General features: G+C 38.5%; 1 protein-coding gene across 5 annotated transcripts in view; it reads left to right on the forward strand.

The window, feature by feature from the left end:
* The window catches only part of IMMP2L (inner mitochondrial membrane peptidase subunit 2), a 659,819-nt gene that overhangs the window by 497,187 nt on the left and 148,886 nt on the right, over positions 1 to 13,746 (forward strand). For all 5 annotated transcript variants that reach the window (XM_073000504.2, XM_073000506.2, XM_073000505.2 and 2 more), the window contains one exon: positions 13,614 to 13,716. In XM_073000504.2, the coding sequence (XP_072856605.1) occupies positions 13,614 to 13,716 (103 nt within the window). The remainder of the gene's footprint in view (positions 1 to 13,613; positions 13,717 to 13,746) is intronic.

Consider the following 13,746-nt stretch of genomic DNA (forward strand, 5'->3'; position numbering starts at 1 on the left):
TCTGGAAGATCAATCTAACAAATGGACGCTTGTCAGACATCTAAAGGGGAGAAAGTCCTAAACTGGAAGGCCCTGAGGCCTAGCTAGGTCTAGCTCTGCCCATGTTTCCTTTTCCTGTCTAAGTGTTAGCTGGAAATTTTCTTTCTGAACAGGAAGCTTAGAGGAAGTTAGGTCTCAAAGCCTGCCACTTGAGGCTTTTTCCCATGTGAGTCACATTTATGTTCTGGTAGGTAAAACTCCCAGCATAGCATATTTTGGAATTTGTAGTCTAAAAAAATCCAAACATTCCATCCCTCGCAATACACATCTTAGTTTCAGCATATCTAGATTACTGCAGTGTATTCTGCATAGGGCTGCCTTCAAAGACTATTAGTAAATCCGAATATCTCAATTTTGATTTTTTTGTGTTTTCTCTGACTCCTCACTGAATTTTCTTCCTGTTCTTGCTTATATTAGTTTGCAAGATTTTATTTTCTACATTTGCGTGAATTTTCCCTAATGTTGCATTTATTTGTGCATTTCCTTTCATTTTTGCTATTTTAACTACTGAAAGGTATACATGCGTAATTTCAATTTTGCACATTTTAAATGTGTGCATTTATTTGTGTGGACTCTATTTCTCCAAATTCTGCAAGGCCTGCAAGGTGAGGCAAGGTGAAAACAAAATTGTGGATTCCTCATCATGACTTTCAGGATCTGCACAAAGGTTACTTTTGTCAAGGCTCTCAAATCCAACAAAATTCTTTTCTGTCCCTGCTTGAAGCATAAAACTCTCACAAAATGGCTTCCAACGTTGAACTGTAGAAAATGTAAACAGTAAAATTTATATACTTACAAGCATCATCATAAGAGTCATTACTATGAATACAGATTATGATCAGATAATAATACAGATTATGATAAAGGCTGTGAGTTTCACTTGTTGAAATAGCTACTCTGGCTTCCCTTGGGTTTCTGGGTGCAGTGCAACAATTTTATGATCAATTTAACACCTTGAATAGCTTAGGAAGAAGAAATATATGAATAATTACAGTATTTCTCATTTATTTGTTACATTTGTATCTTGCTTTTCTTCTAGTAAGTTCAAAGCAGCATTTCTCCCTCCCCTTTTTATTCTTACAGTAGCCCTGTGAAGAAGGGGAGACTGAGATAATATGATTAGCTTAAATTCACCTATTGAGTTTCATGGGAAAGCAATTATTTGAATCAAGCTTTCCTCACTCCTGATTCAACATTTTGATCCCTACACTACATTGATATTATGTACATTTTCTCCTGCATGGATTTTCTGGCCTGTTGAGATACTCTCTGAAGGCCATTTTTTGTCTTCTAACATACTCTGAAATATGCTTAGAAATTCAGGATTCATCTGGGGATCTTTGCTATGAAATCTCCCAAGAGGTGCTCTTTGTTCCTTTAATAATGGACTTTATACTGAGGAGGTGCATTTTGCTCTTTCAGTAATGAACTAGAGGACAGCAAAAACCTTTCTTTTTGAAAAGGCATTTTGTTTGCTGTTGATTGGTCTACTGTTGTCTGTAAAAACAACAACTTTTATGCTGCTGGCAGTGTAGTAGTCTTAGATCCCACACCCTCATTTTCCTTCCTTCTTTCTTTCTTTCTTTCTTTCTTTCTTTCTTTCTTTCTTTCTTTCTTTCTTTCTTTCTTTCTTTCTTTCTTTCTTTCTTTCTTTCTTTCTTTCTTTCTTTCTGTAAGGCAGGAAGGATAAATGTTTCAAATAAGGAAGAATGTAGTCAGGATCAAAAGGTAATATATAAATTGTGGGCAGTTCAGATGTGTGACTAATGGAAGCTGGGGAAGATTACCCAAGGTGAAGTTACAACAACCCATAAAGAAACGGAGATCAACAGATTTTTGTGTTGTCTGTATTCAATCAGGCATTGGAAATGAGGATCCTAATTTTGTACTTAGTTTGTCTTTTGTTGCTGAATATTTTACTTTGTACTCTTAATTTCTGGCAAAGGAGCAGAACCATTTACATTCATTTGTCCTCCAGATGGCATCTAAACGCTTTTGGGACAGCTAAGGTATTCAGATTCCCCCTCCCCCCAAGGTCAAGTCAAGATTAATCATATCACATTCATTATATCTGATCCCAGTTCCTCCTTTTGGTACCCACAGCTGGTTCTATGAATGGAAATTTCTCTTATTTTGTGGACAGGTGGCTAGAACACCAGACAGAGCTAATTTCTACATGTCATGACTGAAATTATCCCCCAGCAAAAGATAAGCATAAGCGCATCTGTTAACTTTTAAATCATCTGAGACATAAAAGCATTAAAGCAGGCACATATATCCATCTTTGAGTTGTAATGATTTTGCACTGACTTGCTTTAAGGAAATTACATCTTAACACTCTTCAAAATGACAGAATAACGCAATCCATTGATCCCAAAAAGTTCCATTGCATTTTAAAGAAAATCAGTAAGTCATTTGTATTAGCAAAGATGATAATTGATCAAAATGTCTTGTTCGGAATCTTTAAATTGCTTCTGAAAAAGTTATACAGCATGTTCGGTTTAACTTACATCCCCAAACCTCTGAAGTTAGGAATCGTTTGGGGGATTTACTCTGTACAGTATATTTAATTCCACTCCCCAGCCCCAATTATTTTGGTCCTTAAAAGACTTCTTTTGAAAACAGGATGTGACAAGCTGGTCACATGCTGTTGTTTTTTTAAAGCTCTTTATTCAGGCAGGCTTCTGGCACCTGAGATCCTAATGCAAGGGGTTGGGGACTGGGGTTTGCTGAGTTTCCTATATTTTTAATGTGAAGAATGACATGCCAACTATTTTAATATACTTGTGTTTTAATACTAGAATGAGTTGCGTTGTGTTTTAACAATTGTATTTATATTGTTTTTTTTTCCAAGAATACTTTTTCTCTAGTATATTGTAAGCCACCATGGGACCTATTCTTTGAAGAAAGATAGTATGCACATTAAATAGAAAAAAAAATAAAAATAAAAGCAGTGGTTTGAGCCCTAAAACAGGCTCTAGAGCAGGCAAACATGATGATATAGTGAAGGGGAATAATGGAGAAGGGGTAAGATTTCAAGTGTCTCTGTGCAGCCTTCCATTGTTTAACGGAAGGCAAAAACAGTCCACAGACCCTTAGAATCTACCCACCCCGTTCTAGAGTATGGTAGATATCAAAAGGGAAGGGAAGCTTTTCTTTGTAGAATAGAAAAAGATTCAGGGGAAGAATCCACTGACACAGCACTGATGATCTGCTAAAATCATTCTTGCCCACCACTGTATGAGTGTCTACTTCAGGAAGACTCAAGTGTGTTAGCCAACTGATGCAATCAAAGGTGTTAGTCAAATGAGCGCCAGCCACTTTGTGTGTCTTAGGACTATTTCAAGAGGACCTACCTCCTGGTGTCTTGAGATGGGCCATTTCAAAGGGAGCCTTTGTTCACCCAGACATTTGAGATGCCATCTGTTCTTGGGTCTGTACTGTCTTACAATATAGTGCTTTTCTGGTTTAAAGCAAAAAGCAAAGCAAAGTGTGCTGCTTATATACCGCCCCATAGTGCTTCAAGCACTCTCTGGGCGGTTTAGAAGTTAAGTATGCAGGCTACATATTGCCCCCCCAGTGAGCTGGGTACTCATTTTACCGACCTCGGAAGGATAGAAGGCTGAGTCAACCTTGAGCCGGCTACCTGGGATTTGAACCCCAGGTCGTGAGCACAGTTTTGGCTGCAGTACAGCGGTTTAACCCCTGCACCATGAGGCTCAGATTTAGTTGTGTGGTTGTTTCTAATTTGTCTATAAGTTATGTCTTTTGTGCGATGATGTGTACCACCCTAACCTCACCTCCCTTGAAAGAAAACATGATATATAAATACACTCCCTTCTTCTCCTTCCTCTTTCTTTTATCTTCTTTGAAGAGATGGTTGAAACTACTACCTAGTTTGATTAGTGTTTGTTGTGAAGAATAATACACAGTTGAGCAACCATGACTTGACCATTTCACCCTAACACCCTCTTAGCATTATGAAGGCGGGGAGGAGTACGTTAGAATTATGGTTTTGTTCATTATTATTTTTATAATTAAATTCCCTTTCCCAACAATCTGAACCACCCTGGGAGGAAATGAATCTGGCATGTCAGTAACATATGTGAGCAATTAAGCTGTTGTATAGGACAAAGTTGTTCAAGCATTACCTCTTAATGCTTGAACAGTATTTTTAGCGACTGAGCAGTTTTTGAACCAGGACTTAAATTCTGAGCTGAATATTTGGATACTTTAGTATATGCATGTATATTCTTTCATTATAGGTAAGGTGCTTGCTACTTCTGCTGATAGTAACAGTTCTGACGGCATCAGAAGATTTAGCAGAGCATTCATGACAAGATCTTGCTTTGTTAAGAGAACACAGCTGCAGTGGGGGCATCGAATGATCTCCTCTCCCATGTTACAGACCACATGCAGATTCTCAGAAGCACCTTCTTCTCCCAATATTGTGAAATATAAAGGTTTACCACAGTATGTGTTCCTTGATACACTGCTCCCCCACTTTAATATAGATGCCTAAGGGCAAATCTTTGATGGTGTGGATCCCTATTCCCACACTGAAAAATAAATTGGTGCCCATGCTGGTTATTTTCCATTAGGGTCTCAGGCTATTGTACTGCTACTCTCATCAGTCCATTTGCATCTATCATTGTAGTGTCATGTTTTAGGACTGCAGCCCTTGTGCATACTTTCCTAAGAGTAAGCTCCATGGAATTCAATGGGTTTCCTTTTAAGAAAACATGTACAAACATGCAACAGTTACCTCGTTAGCTGGTCAATGTTTCTTCTTTAGAGAAGAGTAAATGAAGTACTTACTTGAATTGGAAAGAATGAAGATAGCAAACAAACTTTGTTTTAATATACATTAAAATATAAAAGCTGGCATAAGCATGATTGCTCATTTCAGTATGACATTTCAAGATTTGTTCCCTACATGGGTGGCTGTTCTTTCATTAAAGACCAACCTTTTGCTTTGTGATTTTACTTTTTGTAGCATCATTGTAATTGCTGTGGAATTACTATTATTTCTATGACATCAACAGTGGAAATAGCTTTGAACTTTGTGGATGTCTCCCTGAGGGTTCAGTTCTATTGTTTCGTTAATGACTATAGCTGTTCTGTTGTTAGAAAAGCATGTCAGCTATGTATTGAAGAAGGAAGAGAGGGGATGGGCATGCTAGCTTGCCCCTCTATTGTTGTTTTTGTCTTCCTTGATGTGTACCACCTGGTTATCTATAGGGAAGTGCTGCCCATCCACTGAAGTCATCTGTAACAGGGATCTAAAGGGATGACTATACAGTTGCTTAGTCCATTATTTGGCTCATTGCAAAAGGACTGGTTCACTCCTAATGATAGTGATCAGCAATTTATTTGCTGGAGCAAATGAGCCCCCAGAACAGACCGATCTGCACCTTTTTTGGCGTTTGCCAGGGGCTTCTCCTATTTTGGTGTGAGTAGGATTGCTCTGATTTGTTTCATTTCCAGCATGTCCACTGTTTTTGGGAGTGAACCAGCCCATCTTAAGAGAAAAGTAAACAAAAATCCCCCTCATTGCTCTCTCCTGTCCCCTTATGGGACAAAGTTTACTGTTTCTCTTTCATTTTTTAAAAAAATGATTTTTAAAAAAAATGCACTTCTCTAATATACTTTAAGAAAATCACTTTCCTAGCCCCTGCTTGGAGTCAAAGAAGTACTAATTTGCTGATATCCTGAAGTGGCTCTCTTTTTAATCCACTTCATGATACTGGTCAAATTGACAGCAGGCTACTGTGGACTAAATAGGATAACTTGATGTCTGTTGCCATGTAGGTGTAAGGATCACACAAAATGGCATACCGGACATCCCAGCAAACCTATTTAACCGACACTAGCCTGTTCCAGTGAAGCAGTGTTGCCATGCCCACTATCTGGAAAATGATTGTGGATGAGAGAGACTACAGTATGACGCTGTAGGGGTTTTGGATTTGGGAATAATTCTCCCTAAAACAGTAAATCCAAGGCTGATTTCTGGCATTTCAGACTGGAGAGAGATTACACTGGTCCTCTCTCTCTCTCTCTCTCTCTCTCTCTCTCTCACACACACACACATGCACACTGTTAGCAATGGATAAGGATTTTATTGTATTCAATTGAGTTGACTAAAGAATCACACTTCTGAAGGTTCACTATGAGAGCAAAACCTTTCACCTCAAGAATTTGCACATTCACGTCGCTTTTGTACCCCTGAAGTGTACACATTTTTAAATGCAAATGTCTAAATTATACATAGTTAAAAAACATGATTTTGCCAACGGGTACAATGTGTTTGTGTGGTGAAATATGTAGATAAATGCACACATTAAGAAAAGAAGTGTCAAAATATGCTTGAATTTCCAGGTGACAGCTCCCCAACACACACACCTGTGCAAGGTCTCAACCTATGCAAAAGAAGATGAAATCCAGGTGCAAGTGGGAAAACAGCAGCAAAATCAAACTGAGAGAATTTTTTAAATATCTGCATTACTTGTAGAAGGCTTACAAGCCAGAGAAGAGCTGGAGCCTAATTTCTATGTCACATGCTACTTTTAAAGAATGTGGTACATTGTGTGATTTATAGGTACTGTATGTGTATTTGCAGTTGGAAATTCTACAGCAAAAATGGTATACCTTTTAAAGACATCAGATGCTAGATATTGATTTATGCCATGTCTCATTCAGGAAAGCAGCAACATCAACAAGTTACTGATTGATTTTCATTGCGAAGGAAGCTATGTTGGTGTTAACATAGTAAGCAAAAGGGTCAGACTGTGTGCGTGCATCTTTCTTCTGCTCTTTCAAGTAAAGCCTAAAGCATTCTTCACAATAATAATTAAAGGCAAACAACCATCATTAACTAAATGTATGTTGCTTAAGTCTGAAATCCAGTGTATGTGCACAAATGATTTATTGATTTTGTTGCAAAGTAACCCAATAGCAAAATTACCTTGAAAACTAAAAAAAGAAAAGAAAAAAAAGAAAAACATCAAAATCAAATAATGGATGATCCAATTTGCCCTGGCGTGGGTTTACAGTTGTAGCTTGCAGTTATTATAAATTGGTGCGTAGTAAAAGAAATTTGTTTTATTCAGATGTTTCGGTTTCATTGCTGAATGGAATTTTTATAGAATCTTTCTTTTTAATCATATAATGATGGCTTACAAGCATAAGACAAATGAAATTTATTGATATCCTGTTTTTCATAGGCTGCCTAATTGATTGGTCATTTCCTGGAAGAGGCAGGTTAGAAGAATCAAAGTGTGGGGTCCTCTGTCCCCTTGAAAGCAATTTCAAGATTTTATTGAATTATTTTGATTCCCTTTTTCCTCAAGAAACAAGAACCAAACACAATGAACAGCAAAGCAGACATTTTATATCATGTACAGCTTTTTAAAAAGGCACTCAGTATTTGTCAATATGTCAGAGAGCAATTCAATGAAATAAATTAAACATGTTATCCCTTTTTAACCTTAGTTAAGCCACTTTCAGTCTCAGCCCTCGGAGAAAAGCAGTGTATAAATAAAATGAATGAAGAAAGGAATGAAAAAGTCGCATTCCTGGGGACAGGCAGTTCACTGCCTCATCACCAATGTGGTGCCCCTCACCCTGAGGTAATGAAGATTGTGACGAGATATTGCTGTGTCCCTACTTCATAAAATAACCTGCATGTATTGTCTGTGTTTAAAGCAGCACAGTTACATCTACTACATGGCAGGGATGAGGACTTGAGTCGCGGGAGTAGCTGTCAAGTGAGAGTTAAGTCACATCAGCTCCTCAACTTTTTTTTTTCAATGACTCCAACTCAGCTCCTGACTTGGAACCCATTCACCCTCCCTTTTTTCTGAGGTGGGGGGGAGCTTGTTTTTAATAGGGATTTGGGACTGGGGACCAAAGACTTGGGCTCGGACTGGGGACTTGGTACCAAAGACTTCGACTTGGTACTCAGACCAAAATACTTGCCAACAACCCTGATTCTTTGCATGACTTGTGTATTTGTGGCAATATTAGAAAGGCATTCTCTGTGTTGGGAGTCACTGACAAAGGACCTGATAATTATCAATATAATAATCACCAACATTCCCTCTAATTTTCCAGAGCACTGCCCGGGAGGTCAGTCCCTTGCATGCAGGGTTTGGCAACAACTGGAAGCAAATGTGCATTAACACTCATTTGGTTGTGTATGCCCAATGCGGTGCCATGTTCCCATGCACCTACACAGCTTAGAGGAAACATTGATAATCACCAATATCCTATCCGTAAATATTGTCTTCCTAAGGATGATGACATCATCAGTAGAGGGGATGTTTGGTAATTAAAGAGTTTCTGCTTCTGCCCTGGCTCATTCAAGTCCCATGTACTCAGTCTCATTGTGTATGAGCAATTTTAAAAACTCTTTCATTACTAAAAAATCTCTCCACCACCACCTGCAAGATCACCTGGTGGGGGAGCTTACTGGTAATTAAAGAGTTCCTTCTTTAGTGCTGCTTGCATAGCTTGCCCACAGTAAGACTGTTTACACATGAGTTGTATGCACTCTGGAACAGAACACCTTAATTACCAAAAATTGCTGTAGATGTCATCAGCCACACACACACATAATTTAGGGAACAGGATTTCGGCTAATACCTCTACAGAAACCTTGGAATGCTGTGCAGTTCTGGTTGTTGCACCTCAAAATCGATGTTGAAGAACAGAAAAGGTGTAAAAATACACCTGAAGCAAGTTGCCTATGAGGAAAGTTTGGGACTTTTCAGATTAGAAAACAAGTAAATAAGGGGCTTCACACATTGTATAAAATTACGTGTACTTTAGAGGAAGTGGACAGGGAGTACTTTCACTCTCTCTCTCTCTCTCTCTCTCTCTCTCTCACACACACACACACACACACACACACACACACACACACACACAATACTGTTTCAAGGGGTCATCTAATACATGATGAGGTGATTTATGAAATTTATAGTCACAAACTGTAGTGATGCTGTCAGCATGAATGACTCATGGAATGATTGCCAGTGACTGTTAATTATGGTGGCCTAGGTCTAAGCACTGCTAAAAGGCATGGGAAGTCTGACAATGTAAATCTGTAAGAATTTCCATAAACCTTTCCCTTCCCCTGCACATATCTAACAGAGTAATTTGAATGACTATCAAACTTTCTGGTGGTTTTCAGAGAGTAAGCTAACCCTGTACAAGGAACCAATTTAGCACTACACAGAGTGCTTAAGGGCAATGCAACAAGTGCATGTCTTAATAACTCTATAAAATATCCAGGACCTGCTTTTACCATGTTCATTTCAGTGATAAAAGACTGACAATTCATGGGTAACCCCCCAGCATCCAAGCTATGGATATCTGCTTGCTGTTCCTGAGCAAAGGGTACTTCTTTCCATGTGGTCGTCAGAGCTTCTGTCAGTCTTACGTCTGTGCCCCATTTTGTTCATTCAAATGGCCATTCCATTGGTAATATCATGAAAATGAAAATGTAGTGTTATCCATCTGCATCTTAGATCTCATTGTGAAAACTCATCCTGGTGGGAAGATAACAAGAGGCAGTAAAATTTTATGTGCAGGATAACCAGGATACTTGGGAAATAAGAGTGTCAGGTTTCATACATCTCTTCATTTAATTGATTAAAATGTAATCTGGAATAGTAAAATGTAATTAATAGATCTGGCAATCCATGTATCTTGTAAGCATCTAATTTCAAATTCAGCTGTTATGTTGTGACAAATGTGTAGCCAGAACAAAGCTATTGAGAAACAGGAGAGAAGTATCAGCGTGCTTTGCAGAAGCAGATATGTATCTGTTTGTTCGTGTGTGTGTGTGTGTGTGTGTGTGTGTGTGTGTGTGTGTGTGTGTGTGTGTGTGTGTGTGTGTGTGTGTGTGTGTGTTGTGCATGTACAGATGTAGGGATGAAGTATATTGGAAGAGAGCTTTGAACACTGAAGGAGAATATTTTGAACTCTGCAACATTTTGTTACAGGCTGGTCCCATATATATCAATGAATGTAAAACATATAACAGCATAGAATTTGTGTAGTTCTTCTACATTCCCCTGCAAATTGATTTATATTGCATGAATTCTTCAGATCAGTGTGTCCTACCTGCTCTTCTAGATTAAAATGTGTGTGTGAGGGAGAGGCTAAATATATGGCATCAAAAGCATTGCTTTAAATGCCAGAGTGACTGTATGTATACAACAGGAAAATCCCAGTTAAAGTATTTGATCATGCTAATGACCATTTTATAACTTGTACAAAGCCTAATGTGACAGACTGGAAACAAGGGAAAGTTCTCGGCTCTTCGATGCTGAATATTTCATGATGTAAATCATCTTGCATAGCATTTTATAAAACTGATACTGAAAACAAAAGTACAACTGCTTGAAGGCATTTAACTTGCCGCTTCTAGTTTCTTCAGAGATTTCTTGAAAGGACATTTTTAAAAATCCATTATTATATCTGTTATGTTTGGATAACTACGACCTGAATAGCTTTAGGGAAATTTAGTGTTGTCACATTTATAAAGAAGACTGTAACATGGCTAGAACTGCAGAGTTCTGCCATCTATTTACTGATAGCTTTGTATATCATTAAGATCATGACAGATAGGCCTTCAATCAGAAATCTTGGATTCAATCATCTGATGAGCCATCTGAGTTATCATTCAAATTGTTTCAGCAATTGCTAGCTTGTGCCCCTTTCCATTTCCACAAGCCATAAGGCACACGTTCTTTCCAGTTGGAAAGGTATACCAATATCTTGTTTTGTTCACTGCCTCACACTCTGGGAGACTCCCTGATGCATGCACATTCTTGCACTGTTGGGTGATTCCTTGCACAGCCAGTTCATTGTTGATTTGTCCAACAGGGGCTGTGCTGGAGCAGGGTAAGCTTATTTGATTTCCCTTCACTCCAAACCCAATACTATCAAAGTCTTATTAACCCAAACTGACCTCAAAAATTGCCGTGGCTTGCTTGAGGAAACGTTGGACAGTGCAACTGTGTTCTTCACTTCTTTCGTTGTTCTCCACTTCCAGTACTCTGGCAATGATTCATTGCCTTATGATCCCTCTGCTTTCCAGTTTTATTTCCACTGTTTATACTACAGCTTTGTCATGGTTTGGATTGGCTATGTTTTGGCAAGCATATTTCAAATTAGTATGTGTGAGCCTTGTGTCCGAGCATGCTGGCACTTCTCTCGACCTTTCTCGATTAGGGATGTGATTGTCCTATCCGTACAACTGAAGATGAGGAACTAGTGCATGCTTTTTTTAATTCACACATGCAATGATGAATCTACAGGTGTTCTTGCAGCAGTACAAATCATGCTTTGTACAAATGGCCTGGGTGGGGTTTGCAAAAACATTCACAATTAACATAAAACCAGGACCCTTGCTGCTTTGTTTCATGGACATTTTAGAATTTGGAGCATTGGATGGATTATTTGTGTCTTTCTTAACAATCAGCCCATCTGTACTTATTTATTTTCTGTGTGCTTCTGTGGGAGAAAGAAACTAATTCTAAGACTTTTTTACATAAATTATGTGGACCTTAATGAGGGAGGAAACTGTCTTTCTTTCAGCACGAACTAAGAAACCTCACAGGGCTTCTAAATCTCATTGAGTTGAGACAGCATAAATCAACAAGGACAATGAATCCGAGACATATGCTTCATATCCCTCTTTATACAGCTGAGTTGAATGTACACATCTCAATTCAAGCATAATTTGCTGGTTTTATGAATCTCTGGGAATTTTCTCAATTTGGTTACCACATAGGACGACAAGCCTGTAGTTTTGGTGTACTTGTGTGTAAGACATGTATGCACTAATGTCCTATTGACTGGAAAACAATAATGAATGGGTATTATGGTATTATGAATTTCTTCAAGTTTTTTTGCACAGGTTTTGCCCTGGCCAAATTGAGATTTGGGGGCTATTGCCCTCCAAGAAGTTCCTTTATGCAGGGCAGCGACTTACCTTTTTGGAGTGTGTGTCAACCTATTTCTGTGGAGATGCTGAGCACACACTTGTTAACTTAGTGTAGGATTAATGATGCTATTTGTGTGCCTCATCTTTGAAGAGGCACAGCTTAATCGGTTAATGTATTCAAGTTAGAAATGATGGTATTTTCTCTCCTAACACAATTCAAAAGAAAGCAGTTAAGAGTATTTTTAGTGTAAGACACTCAACTATTAGCGTAGCAATGGCTCCTTCTCAGATTGGCAAGAGGTAACAAGTTGGGTGTCACAAGGCTAAGTTCTCTTCAACATTTTTATTAATGACTTGGATAAGGGGTTGCAGGGAGTGCTTACCAGATTTGCAGATGACACCAAATTGGGTGGAATAGCTAACACAATGGAAGGCAGAAACAAAATTCAAAAAAGATCTTGATAGGCTTGAGCATTGGGTTGAAAACAACAGAATAAAACTGAACAGGAATAAGTGAAAAGTACAAGAATAAGGGGAAAAAACAAACACAGTTACAAGATGCAGGATAATTGGCTCAGCAATACTATGAGTGAAAAGGATCTTAGAACTGTTGTAGAGCACAAGTTGAATATCAGCCAACACTGTAATGTGGCTCCAAAAAGGCCAATGCTATTTTAAGTTGCATTAAGAGAAGTATAGTCTTCAAATCCCATGAAATACTAGTTCCCCTCTATTTGGCAATGGTTAGGCCTCATCTTGAGTATTGTGTCCAGTTCTGGACATTGCTTTGAAAAGAATGCAAAGAAATTGGAACACGTTTAGAGGGGGGCAACAAGGATGTCCAGGGGGCTGGAAACCAAGTCCTATGAAGAAAGTCTGAAAGAACTAGGCATGTTTAGTCTTGACAAAAAAAAAAAAAAAAGAGTCAGAGGTTCCCATCAGATATAATAGCAGTTTTCAAATACAGAGGAGGGGCAGGAATGATTGTCCAGAGCGCAGGACATGTGATAATGGGCTCAAGCTACAGGAAGCCAGATTTTGGTTGAATATCAGGAAAAAATGTCGTAGCTGTTAGAACAGTATGACAATGGAACCAATTACCTCAGGAGGTGGTGAGTGCTCAATGCTGGAGGCATTCAAGAGAAAATGAGATAACTGTGTGTTAGATATGCTTTGATCTGGATTCTTACCTTAAGAGGGTTGGACTCAATGGTGTTATAGGTCCCTTCCAACTCTATTATTCTGTGATTCTATTATTGGCAGCCTTGTTCAAGAGCCTTTCTTTAAGCCAAAAAGAGAATACAATCAAAGCTTTAAATCAGAGATGGGGAACTATGTCCACATTTAAGGCTGTAGATGCAAAATGTGCTTTCTAGCAAGAAAGCCAGATTGAGCATGAGCATGAATAAGAGCTCCTGGTATGCTTACAGAATGCAAACTTTTTCATTAGCAAGGTTATGTGTGGACTGGGTTGGAAAGAAAATAAAGAACCGAACGAGTGGCTGCAACCCTTACTGCATTGAATTCGTGATAAATCATGAGCATATGTTTTAATTTGGGGGGTGAAGTCTTTTTTTCTTCTTTTGTACAAATAACATTGTCTTTCATTTGTCTTTAGAACCATAAGTTACAAAAAGAAGTATGTGAAAATTCCACATGGCCATGTATGGGTAGAAGGTGATCATCATGGACACAGCTTTGACAGTAACGCTTTTGGCCCAGTAAGTGACAATAATTAGCATTATGTACGT

This window comes from Pogona vitticeps, chromosome 5 (assembly GCF_051106095.1).
Source record: "Pogona vitticeps strain Pit_001003342236 chromosome 5, PviZW2.1, whole genome shotgun sequence".
NCBI classification, from domain to species: domain Eukaryota; kingdom Metazoa; phylum Chordata; class Lepidosauria; order Squamata; family Agamidae; genus Pogona; species Pogona vitticeps.